This window comes from Pelmatolapia mariae, linkage group LG4 (genome assembly GCF_036321145.2).
Source record: "Pelmatolapia mariae isolate MD_Pm_ZW linkage group LG4, Pm_UMD_F_2, whole genome shotgun sequence".
Taxonomy (NCBI): Eukaryota; Metazoa; Chordata; class Actinopteri; order Cichliformes; family Cichlidae; genus Pelmatolapia; species Pelmatolapia mariae.
Genome location: NC_086230.1, coordinates 29,832,583 through 29,844,287, shown reverse-complemented (window position 1 = coordinate 29,844,287; position 11,705 = coordinate 29,832,583). Strand labels below are relative to the sequence as shown.

The following is an 11,705-nucleotide window of genomic DNA, read 5'->3' as shown; positions in this document are numbered from 1 at the left end:
TTGGGCCTTCCTCTTTTTATGGCAAAATTTTCTATGTTTTGTCCACCACTAGTAAAAATATGGTCACTTACAATATCTCTAAATGATTTTTGAACCTTCAGAGTCTATGTAAATATGTTATTCTAATCTTCACCATGAAAAAACTCAAATAATGTGACAGAAACCCACCAGGAAGCCACTCATGACCATTCGAGCTGCCAGTAGACAAATGTGTTTAAGAAGTCACTTTGTCCAAAGACATGTGTTCACTGAAACCTAGACAGAAAAAGGTGTTAGGAGATCAGATGGTTCACCTTTCACTAGACGGGTTGAGGTGGTGGCTCTGTGTTTTGTCTCAACGGCCTTGATGAAATGAGGGCTAAAATTAACCAAGGAGCACACATGCCTCCCCATGACCCTGTGGTGTGAGAGCCACCAAAGGGCTCTCACACAGGAATGTGCACTAAAAAGGGCAACGAAAGACAAAGAGCTTTGACTGGAACTCTAGGCTATACATGTGAATTTGCCCTGATTCGCCATCACCCTGATTATTTCCTCTATGAGAAGTTAATGAACATGTATTATCACCACTCCAGTGTGATTTGATTGTCTTATTTTTGTCTTAAAAAAACAAAACAATTAGGAATATGTAAAATTAGGTGAAAAGTTTTGGTTTAGTTTTGCATCTAGGTGCTTGTGTAATATCTAACTTTCCTGAATATCTTCTGGAACATCCAAGTATAATTTTTTAAATGTATTTTCATAGTAATTTGATTTGTTGTTTAAGCTTTAAATGTCTAGATAATGCCAGCTGGTATGCCAATGATACAAAAGTGGGTTAAGTTACAAATTAACAGAAATGTGGGACAGGAGTGTAAAGTAAGGCACCATCTGCCTCCTCTAGTAAAGATGCCCTTCACCTAGTGTTTGTGGGTGGGATCAGACAAGCCTTTGAACTCAACCTTCATTTTGATCTCAGATACACACTTTAAAATTTTCATGACAGTATCTTCCGTGGCTGTAATTCTATCATTTTGACTCACCTGTTGTTGGGCAAAAAAAACCCTGCCAAAATACTCTGTGAGAGTCTTTGCTGTCGTCCGTGTGACTTGAACCATATTTTGCAGCAAATCCTAACAACTGAGACGCTAGAACAAGCTAATCCAAATTGTTTGTCTAAATGGTGTAGATAAATCCTCTCTGTAATTCACCTGCAAGATTTAGTTGGCTTCTTTCAGTCGAGTATCTCTGCAGAATTTATTAGAGAAACATAGAATTCCCTGGTGAAAATAAACAATATCAGAGGTTTATTTTTTATTTTTTTCTCTCAATATTCGGTTTTACATAGTTCAAAAAAGGTGTTGGCACTGTGTGCATTTGTGACTTCTTTATATAACATATGCATGCATGACAGCTGTTGTCACCTCACATCCACAGTAAAAAGATAAGCCTGAAAAATGCACATCTCTGTAACCCTTTGTACCTTCTCAACCTTGTGGAAAAGCACTAGATGGGAAACGGGGCCAACTGCCTGAGAGTTTTATCTGTTTGGAATTCCTTCAGCTCAGGGTTGCCTTCAATTAAGACCTGAGAACCTCCGTTCTTCTGATAAAAGCTGGACAAAACAGACACATGCTGTGCCTTACGGACGGTTACTGGATCATACTTTAACCCTGTAAGACCCAACCCATAAAATAATAGCCAGAAAATTCTGATTGAAGTTTATTAACCTTTATAGTAAAATCCACAATTTTTTTTTGCTGTATCATGTTGTGTATGATATAGTTTAATTATATATTTATTATATATTTTTTGTATTGCATTTGAAACATTGGGCTTTTTTGGCAACTTCTTGTTAACAACAATGCTAATTTTAGACAAAAAAAAGAGTTTTGTCCTTAACATTTTAAAAGTATGGCAAGTATTGATCATGTTGATGAGATAGAGGTCTCAGAAATTCACGTATCAAATATGATACAAAGGGTATTATAGAGTTAATACACATGTTCCACTCACCTGGTAAGAAAATAAAAAGAACACACCACTAATGCCAGTGAGGCAGGGTGTGACGTTTATCTAAGTTTAGGAGGAAAACCGTGTTCTTGTCTGTGAAACCAGTCAGCTTTTTTGGATTTACCATGTTAGGTCTTGAAAAACATTGCATTTACTTCATTTACTCAGATGTTTGCTTTAACAGATCATACTTAGACATGTTTTTTTTAAGTATTTTTCACCATTTCGAGACAGTTTACTTCTTGATAAATTTGGCAGACAAAACCATAAGACAAACAGGAGAACAAATGAGTCACATTTAAAGTCTTTTATTACTTGGTCTTTTCAGCCTTTTAGCTGCTTTTGTTAATCCTTATTTGAGGCAAAGAAAATCCTTTAAGTTCGAAGTATAGTTTGAACTCTTTAACTAAAAACACCCACTGGAGTGTTTTAATAAAAATAAACTAAAAAAAGAATCTGAAGTTCATGTAGTTTTGTATCTTTAAAACTGACCAAAGTCTTCAAAAATCAAAGACAGTGAATATGCGCAAAAAATAATCCATAAAAAAAGCCTTTAAGCTTTCATTAAAACTTTAAATTAAATTAGTGACTAGTGGCCAGTATCAATAAGAGGAATAATTTCAGGAGCAAAAAAGTTTATATTTTAACACCTGACGAGTAGTTTGAGACAGACATGGTTGAGCAGGTGCCTGAAATGGAGTGGCCTGGTGTCGAGTCTGTGGCCCTTTGCTATGTGCTTTCCCCTGCTCTCTTTCCTGTCTGCAAATAAAAGTCAAAAGCCAAAAAATAATTTAAAAAAATCCAAATATCTATCCTTTAAAAACTCAAACCCAAATTGTAGCCCGAATGACGTATAAGGACACTTCTGACAAAGTAGAAAACTCACTTTTTGAGATCATGTGTTTATCAGTCCAGTGGAAATGTTTATCTGCATTTCAAGCCATACTATTTTTTTTTTTTGCCACAAATGATATCTAGACCCATACATACAGTGAAACTCACACAGGGCCATGACATAACTTGAAGTGAACCCATCTGCTCAGCAGTACAGCCTGCTTGAAGGGCAGAAACAATCAGTTACAATGAATAATATCTGTCCGCTGCTGTCAGCCCTCTTGTCAGGATATATAACACAGCTGAAAGTGATGAGAGCTGATATACTGTATGAATGTGTCAGGCTTGTATGAGAGGCAAAAGAACATGACTATGAACACATGAAAACACTGTTAGGACAGACTTTTTATAAAAAACAAGAGGGATCAGCAAACAAAATGTTTTATTTTTGTTAACATGACATCACAGCTCGTAGCACTGGTCAAAACTAATGTTATATTCACACCTGCTGAGGTTTCTAAAGAGCAAAGGAGCAAAAATTTCTATTTGACATTCAGTGAAACAAAACAAATGAAAACAAACATAACAGATTGCTAAGTGTTATTAGAGGAAAGGGAGAAGTGGCTGAGGGATGGGGGTGAAAGTTCCAGTGTAAAGGGTGCTAGGCATGAACACATGGTGTCCTTGGCGACAAGTACAGACACAGCCGGCTTTGGCGTAGCACCACTCTCATTAGTGGCAGGTCCTGTCAACACTGCTTCAGTCTGTGGGGTTTTCAACAAAAGTTGGGGCTTGATTACAGCGTATGAACTGTGATGTCCATCTATGCTTCCAGCAGTTTAAAGAAAAACTAAATTCCTCCCATTCAAAAAGAAAAAAAAGGAAAAGTCGGAACTGCAGCACAGTTTTTTTGTGAGGTTATTATAACAACTGCATGGTCTCTGTGTCTTCCTCTGCTATCAGCCTAAAATACAGGAGCTGGCTGACACTTGGTGGAGGCTGCAGGGCAAAAGCCGTGTCAGTACCCACACCTGTAAACTTGCCTGTCTTTTCCTGTTATCGCTACTGGATAAGTGGGCATGTCATGACGCATCCTGGTGTCAAAAACCTCTGCCCTTATCAGGTTGTGTTCAAGAGGCAGAGGATGCTAAAGAAGAGACAGAGGAGTGAAGGGACAGTGATGGAGGGCATTTTAGAGGCCCTACACAAATGTTGATACTGACAATCTCTTACACTTTTTATAGAGCGAATGAACGCTCTAGAAGTCGCCATAGTTACTCCCTCATGAGCTGTATCTGCACATTTATTTGTACTCCCATCTGGTTGTGCAGATTTAAGTCCGCAGAGCAGCAGAGATAGCTTTGTTTGGGCAGTCATTGCAATGCAATGCATATAATGTATCTACCTATGCATGTGTGCTATACTTTACATTCAATAAGTAATACACAAGTAGGGACTAGAACAGAGGAAGTGAAAAATCAAAATAAAACCAAACGAAGGGTTAAAAGGAAAAAAAACTAAACAATTCAGACTCACATGCTCTGACAGAAGCTGCAGTACACACACATATCTGCCATTACTTGCCTAAATCCATTTAAAGTGTCTGCATCTACAACTCCCTCCTTTATTTCACTTGCCACATTTCACATGCACATCAATCTCCACCATGCTACATGCTAAACATAATCACTATGATTCTGTGCCTCTTCTGTGTCATTTAATCAGAATCAATGCTAAAAATCTGTCCTGTCAGCTCAAGTTAAAATTAAAACAGCTTACTTAGTTTTTATTGGAAAAATCTAAAGATGGTGTAAGGTGACTGGGCTGCAAACACTTCAGGTTTATGGTGGAGCTGTACACAAAGCCTAACCGAGATATCGTTCAGGAGAAATTCTGACAAGGGAGACTAAGTACAATTGGTGGTTATATTGTGGTTGCAATAAAAAGAAGCAGGTCATGGAGGAGGGAAAAGAGAGGGATGCAGTGAATTTGATGGGGTAGCTTTTGTGTCTGGAGACAAACCAACAAAAAATGGTAGTAATATCCAATAATGCACATTCAGAATCCCCAGGTAGTGACTAAGGAAAATATGGATGAGCTGGTCTTGAGACTTTAAGGGAGATCTTTGTGTTCAGTGGTCGATTCCTTAATGATCTGAAAAAGGGAGAAACTCAGTTAAAAATAACAAAAAGAACAAATCTCTCATGGGTTTTTAGTATCAGTTGCACAAGGCATCAGGTGTACTGAGCCACTGTGAATCTGTGAAAATCTGCAGAAGAGTTCAACATTGCCCTCCAGAGGGAATGGGTAAGAGGTGCAATATGCAGATCGTCCTAAAGCAGTGTGAAAGACTTATACAAGCACTAATTCACTGGGTTTACTAAGTGGCTGGTTGATTACAGTAGCAGAATATAGTTAGTTTGTCAAGTTCTGTCCTTATGACTCCTAGAACATATGCTGCAGACCAATGACATGCCACGGAAAATGAGAAATGTGTGCAGACTAAAAAGATACATTAAAGTTAAATGAATAAATTTGTGGTGAGGAGAGTGAGGCATGCTATGTCTGTACGATCCAGTGTTGCTCTTTGTGTTCATCCACATACCTCACCATCCCTGGTCTCCACAGTTCGAACCAGGATGCTTCTCTTCACATGGGCCTCGGGAGTTTTAGTGTCCAAGTTAGTTTCTAAGGGAAAAACACAGGGGGAGTGAAAGGATATTAGCTCTGACCAAACCTGCTGAAACACTATCCTCTGTTCACATTTGGTTTAGAGCACAGGTACAAGATTAATCTCTTTTTAACCAATAAATACTGTCCAGTTTAACTGCTGGTATTCTACAGCAAAAACAATTTAATCAGTCAAGGGAAGAAAATACCGGGGTTCAAAATTTAAACTGACCTCTAAACTGCATGTTGGAAAAGCTTTGAACTGGAATCGTGATCCTGGAAGAAAAGAGACAAAAAATAAATAAATAAAAATCAGTATCACATACTATGATTTATTGCTTGTGTTAAATCTGACCAGACAAGCTCTAGCTCACCTGCTCTCCTCTCCCTCCAGGAGCTTCCTGTATGTGGCAATCTCAATATCCAGAGCCAGTTTGACATTGAGGAGATCTTGGTACTCCTGCAGGTGCCTTGCCATCTCCTCTTTCAGTGCCTGGATTTCCTCCTCCAGTCGGCTCACTGTATCCTGGTATCCGGCTGTTTCCATGGCACAGCGCTCCTCCATTTCCCGGAGCTGGCGTTCCAGTGACTCATTCTTAAATAGAAGAGAGAAGACCACATAATAAATGGAGTGAAAGAGCAAATTCTGTACACCAGGATTTAATGTAGATAAGTAAGATTTTGTTTAATGTTCTTCCTAGATAACTTGTTGATGCAAAATTTTACACCATTACTACAAACTGTCTCTACTGTTGCTAATCCTGCTAATACAACTTTACTACTTCTACAGGATCTACCACTGCTGTTTCTGGTCTATATGAACTGCTTTTTTCATACCACTAATATTGGTAGTACTGTAAAGATGCAGGATTAACAAAACAAAAGATTTATTAGGCTACTTTGAGTTCAGGTAGAAGACAAAGAGGAGAAAACTGATTGTTTTTGATTGGGTAGACCTATCACACGATCTCAATTCAAGACCAGACTATGCACGAGTTTCTGAGTTGCTTCCCCATCATCCAGAAGTAGGCGGAAAAGGGAAATAAAATGTTATCTCAAATTAAAATTGGGAAGTCAGTGCTTCAGCTTCACACTTGTTGTTTCATTACAGTTTTAACAGGCTATTTTATAGACAACAAAATTTGTGTGTTTGCCAAAAGTCCATCTGACTGCAGTGTAATTTGTGAACTCAAAATGTCTGTGTAATCTGCGGGATCTGGTGTACTTACTGTGCCACGGAGAGCCTCCAGGTCACAGGTGACCACTTGGATCTGACGACGATATTCGTTGGCTTCCTGCTTGGCCTGGCGGAGGGCTTCTGCATTTCTATTGGCTGCATCTGTCAGGTCAGCAAACTGTGTACAAAGGTTAAACAGCTCGTTTGTATGTGGTGTGTGCATTAGCTTATTAGCTGTGAAACATTATCTTTATCTTTGTGCATTTATTTTAAATTTTCACAGGAAATACAAAACAAATTGTCACGCATATACAATATGTGTTTTATGTTAGACAGCTAATTCTTCTCACCTTGGATCGATACCATTCCTCAGTCTCCTGCATATTTGAACTTGCCATGTTTTCATATTGGACCCTGATGTCTCTGAGAGCAGCAGTCAGGTCTGGTTTAGACACATCAAGATCAACATGGACCTGCTGGGCCATGATCTGCTCCTGTAACTCACGCAGTTCCTGCAAGGAGGAAGTCCAAATTTGATTGTGGTTAGTGGCAATTATTGGTGCCTTAATATTTCTCCTCCGTGACTTCTATTCCTTCAGTTGTATTCTTACCTCCTCATGAATTTTCTTTAAGAAGTTTATCTCATCCTGCAGTGCATCAATCTTCCTCTCCAGCTGGACACGATTTAAAGATGCCTCATCCACATCCTATGCAAGAAATGAAGCACACAGAGAGATGAAGTTGGATAGTCAGTCATATCGAATGTCTAAATTATTTAGTTGATGATTTCAGGGAACAGAATTACCTGTCTGAAGCCATTTAGATTATTTTCTGCATCCTGTCGGAGCCCGATTTCATCTTGCAGTCTAAGTCACAGAAAGGAGAAAAATCACCAAATTTAAAAAAAATTACTCAAATTTGTTTGTTGTAGGTTAATAGAACATCCAGTCTTTCCACTTTTTGTTCTGCAAAATACTTTTATAGACAAAAAATCATAAACACAGCATTTATTTTGAGTTAACTTGTTGTGCATGAGTATGCCTTTTTGTCAACTCCTCCCACATCTCAGCAAGAAGGAAACAAGCATGGAAGGATTTAAAACATTTTTTTTACAGTTTCTCATTTATGTCTAACAGAGTATCATCTGCAAGTACTAAAAACATAAATTTAAGCACATCGATTAGATTCGTGATATCAGTTTTACCGCTGCTCCCCATGCTGCTGGGGATGTGCGGGGCTCAGCTGAAAGGGCAGCTTACGCATCATTACACATTCACTCCAATCTAGCAGCCAGAGGCCTTTCCCACGGGATGGAGCACACACACACACAGACATAAAAAGGACGCACGTACGCACAGCCTCGTGCACAGATAGGCACCACCCTACAATCCATCTGCCATGCACACAGTGACATGGAACTCTAAGCATCTGTATGGCTTCATGGAGCGATTGCTGAATAGAGGGCTTCAAGAAGAGCAGCATGAATCACAAAAGTGACCTCTGACCAGAATCATCACTATTCATGCTGCATTCTTTTAGAGGACCAGCAGCTGCGTGGTAATCGGAGGATATAGTGTGAGAGAGACCTTTCGAACCTTTCGAGGCTTCAAGTCACTCATTCACAAGATTAAATTATAGATTCATGCCACATATGCATCTAAATTTTTAAAAAAGGTGCATATGCAATGGCAGTGAATCAGTATTTTGGAGTAACAGGGGACTAGTGAACATCTGCCCGGCTGGCCGTTTCCTTTGTGTTGGGCTACCATTGTGTTTCCCTCATTCCTTCGCACTCACTCAATGGGGACAAGGGGTTCAGCGAGGATCAAGTTTGTAAAGAGGGATCCAGGAGTAAAGCTGGGGCAGAGCACAGTGGGCTGCATTCCAGCGGGTCTGAAATCTGCATATAAATGAACTGGCAATTATAAAAGAAAACTAAGGAAAAAAACTTTCCACTGGAAAGAGTTTGTCTTATTTTGTGCCAAAATACATAAAATCTACTCCAGCTGAATGTGTTTTCCAATCAAAGACCAGCTAACCAAAAGCATTTGTCTAGAAAACACACTTTGTGGGCTTTTTTTTTCACAGTCCAAATATATTTTTCAGTGTGTTTCAGGTTCTACTATGCTTTAATCAAGAACATGGAAAGGTTTAACATAAACAAGGCTCCAAAACATCTGCACACTAACTGAAATATGAAATTGAAATTCAGTACATAACTCTAAAAAATCTATAATATTTGAGTAAATGAAGCACATAGGGGTTTATTCCTACTCCTCCCTCCTTAAAAAAAAAGGTTATTCATTTAAACTTTAGCTTGTAACCCTAAAGATAACACAAAATGCCAATGATATCACAAAAATCAAGTCTTTGATTATTAGAGAGTGCGTTCAAGTAAAAAAAAATGCAAAAGGAGTTTGCATTTCTTTCATTATTCTTATACATATGCAATCTCTGAAAGAGATACAAATGGGTGGTACTACTGTGTGATCATACATCACATCTACATGATCCTCCACCCTCAGAAGTCCTGCCCTGCTAACTCTTACTTCTGCTTAAGTACAGCCAGATCTGCAGCCAGGTTATCCCTCTCGACCTCCAGTCGAGCCTTGTTGTTGGTGAGACCATCCACTTGTCGTCGTAGCTCCCTGAGCTCCTCCTGGTAGATGTCTCCCAGTCGGCTTGGCTCCTTCCCCTTCAGCTGGTTCAGCTCTGCCACCAACACCTTATTCTGCTGCTCCAGCAGGCGCACCTTCTCTATGTAACTGGCAAAGCGATCATTCAGGCCCATCATCTCCATCTTCTCGTTAGTTCGTGTTTCCTTGTACTGGGCCTTCAACAGAGAGTCAGCTGAGAAGTCCAGCCGGTCAACAGGGCTCCCCAGCAGCAGGGCTGTGCTGCTTGAGCCCAGGGAGATCCGCGACACAGGACTGGAGTGGGTGACATTGCGAGGGGTGCCATGCCAGGAGAGGCGGCTAGAAGAAAGGCCACCAATTCTGACTCCAGAGCTGCTCGAGCTCTGGGGCCCAAAACGCTTCCTGTATGAGGACTGGACTCTCTGACTCTCCATGTTGGGGAATGGAGCTCGTTCTGGGCACAAACAGGGCTTTTATACAGCCAGGCAACCCAGCCCCCCAAGACCAAAGCAGAGAGACCACAGGGTGGGGCAGAGAGAAGGGAGGGTGGCAGGCAGTGAATGGGACAAAAAGGGAGAGCAAAGGGGTGGTTTACATGACACTCAAAAAGCTGTGTGCCAGGGATTGTCTGTGCTCGTCCACTCAACTACAAATGTCTCTTGGCTTTCTCCCTCTCCCCCTTTCTCCTCCCTTCTCCCCAGCCTCTAACTCACTCTCTCTCTCTCACTCTTACTTTCACCCTTTTTTGTCTTCCTCTCTTTCTTTCTGTTTGAGCTGAATGAAAAGGAATTTGTGTGACAGGGTCTGGCCACCAATTCAAGCTGACCACACATGCGCTCTCACAAAAACAGAAACACAGTTTGATCAAACAAAAGGGTGCTGGGGAGAGATCTTCGCTCTCTAATCAGAAAATAACTTCAGATTGGCAGGTGGAGCAGGTACAGATACAAAGAAAGATTAGTATATTAAAAACATTGCTGAGTGTATTGAAAGTGTGCACAACAAAAGCCTGTGAAATCATTTGAGACTGGGGTCAAATGATTTCACAGGGTCAGTTGTGTGGAGAGAATCTAAGAGCTGCTCTTTCGATCACAGTTTAGGGCAACAGTTATATAACAAAGGGCGTAACATTATTCATTAACTCATCCTTAATGGGAATATTTATTATAAAATGTGCTTAATCAGTAATGAAAATTAAAGTATGATGAAAAAGTTTATATTACCCAGATTGGAGAAAATACATTTTCCACAAAATATATTCAATTCAGTTTCAATTCAGTTTTATTTATACAGTGCCAAATCACAGCAACAGCTGCCTCAAGGCACTTTCTATTGTACGGTAAACCCTACGATAATACATACAGAGAAAAACCCAACAATCATATGACCCCCTATGAGCAAGCACTTTGGCGACAGTGGGAAGGAAAACCTCCCCTTTAACAGGAAGAAACCTCCGGCAGAACCAGGCTCAGGGATGGGCGGGGCCATCTGCTACGACCGGTTGGGGAGAGAGAAAGAAGACAGGATAAAAGACATGCTGTGGAAGATAGACAGAGGTTAATAACAGATATGATTCGATGCAGAGAGGTCTATTAACACATAGTGAGTGAGAAAGTTGAATGAAGAAGAAATACTCAATGCATCATGGGAATCCCCCAGCAGCCTAAACCTATTGCAGCATAGCTAAGGGAGGCAAGCCTGCAGTGCTACAGTGAAGTGCTCTAATAGTGTGATATGGTACTATAAGGTATCTTATCTTATAGTACCTTATGGTACTATAAAGATGAGATGGCACCTGATTATTTAAGACCCAGGGTTTTCATTATATATGCCATTAAATATTAATCTATAACACTTCATTTCAAAGCAGGAGCTTTTAATAGATAGATAGATAGATAGATAGATAGATAGATAGATAGATAGATAGATAGATAGATAGATAGATAGATAGATAGATAGATAGATAGATAGATAGATAGATAGATAGATAGATAGATAGATAGATAGATAGATAGATAGATAGATAGATAGATAGATAGATAGATAGATAGATAGATATTGCCTTTCAATAGAAAGAAGAAAAACACTTCCCAATGAAACGGTTAAGACTTGGAGATGTTCACTGTGTCTGGTTATTAGATGTCTTGCTGGTTCCAAAGACAGATGGGTGGCAGAGATGAGTGGGGTCAGGTGGTGAGATGTGGGGAGGAAGGGAGTTGGTGAGTAAAGCCTTTTAATCTGAACTCTGAGGACTAACAGAGTCTGCATTGCAAAACCATTATCATCCATTACCTTGACAACCACAGAGCTGGCTACCTCAGACCACCTCAGCTGATCTTTTTGAAGAAGATGTGATTTATGGAAATGAGATTTTGACCAAGTGCCCATTTCCTTCT

At 39.9% G+C, this 11,705-nt stretch overlaps 1 protein-coding gene across 1 annotated transcript; it reads right to left on the bottom strand.

The window, feature by feature from the left end:
* Positions 1-3,251: 3,251 nt before the first annotated feature.
* On the bottom strand, positions 3,252-9,764 carry gfap (glial fibrillary acidic protein). Its single transcript, XM_063472359.1, has 9 exons — positions 9,223-9,764; positions 7,479-7,539; positions 7,285-7,380; positions 7,024-7,185; positions 6,726-6,851; positions 5,871-6,091; positions 5,729-5,772; positions 5,432-5,514; positions 3,252-4,980 (listed from the first exon to the last, which is right to left on the bottom strand). Exons 1-9 carry the CDS (start codon positions 9,741-9,743, stop codon positions 4,939-4,941), a joined length of 1,356 nt encoding a protein of 451 aa, XP_063328429.1. The 5' UTR covers positions 9,744-9,764; the 3' UTR covers positions 3,252-4,938.
* Positions 9,765-11,705: the final 1,941 nt, after the last annotated feature.

Excerpts from the sequence above, each read along its gene's own strand:
- gfap (XM_063472359.1), bottom strand. The coding sequence starts at position 9,743 with ATGGAGAGTCAGAGAGTCCAGTCCTCATACAGGAAGCGTTTTGGGCCC. Across the intron at positions 7,186-7,284 it reads TAAAGAAAATTCATGAGGAG|GAACTGCGTGAGTTACAGGA; the intron begins GTAAGAATACAA and ends TCCTCCTTGCAG. Across the intron at positions 6,852-7,023 it reads AGGAATGGTATCGATCCAAG|TTTGCTGACCTGACAGATGC; the intron begins GTGAGAAGAATT and ends CTTTGTACACAG.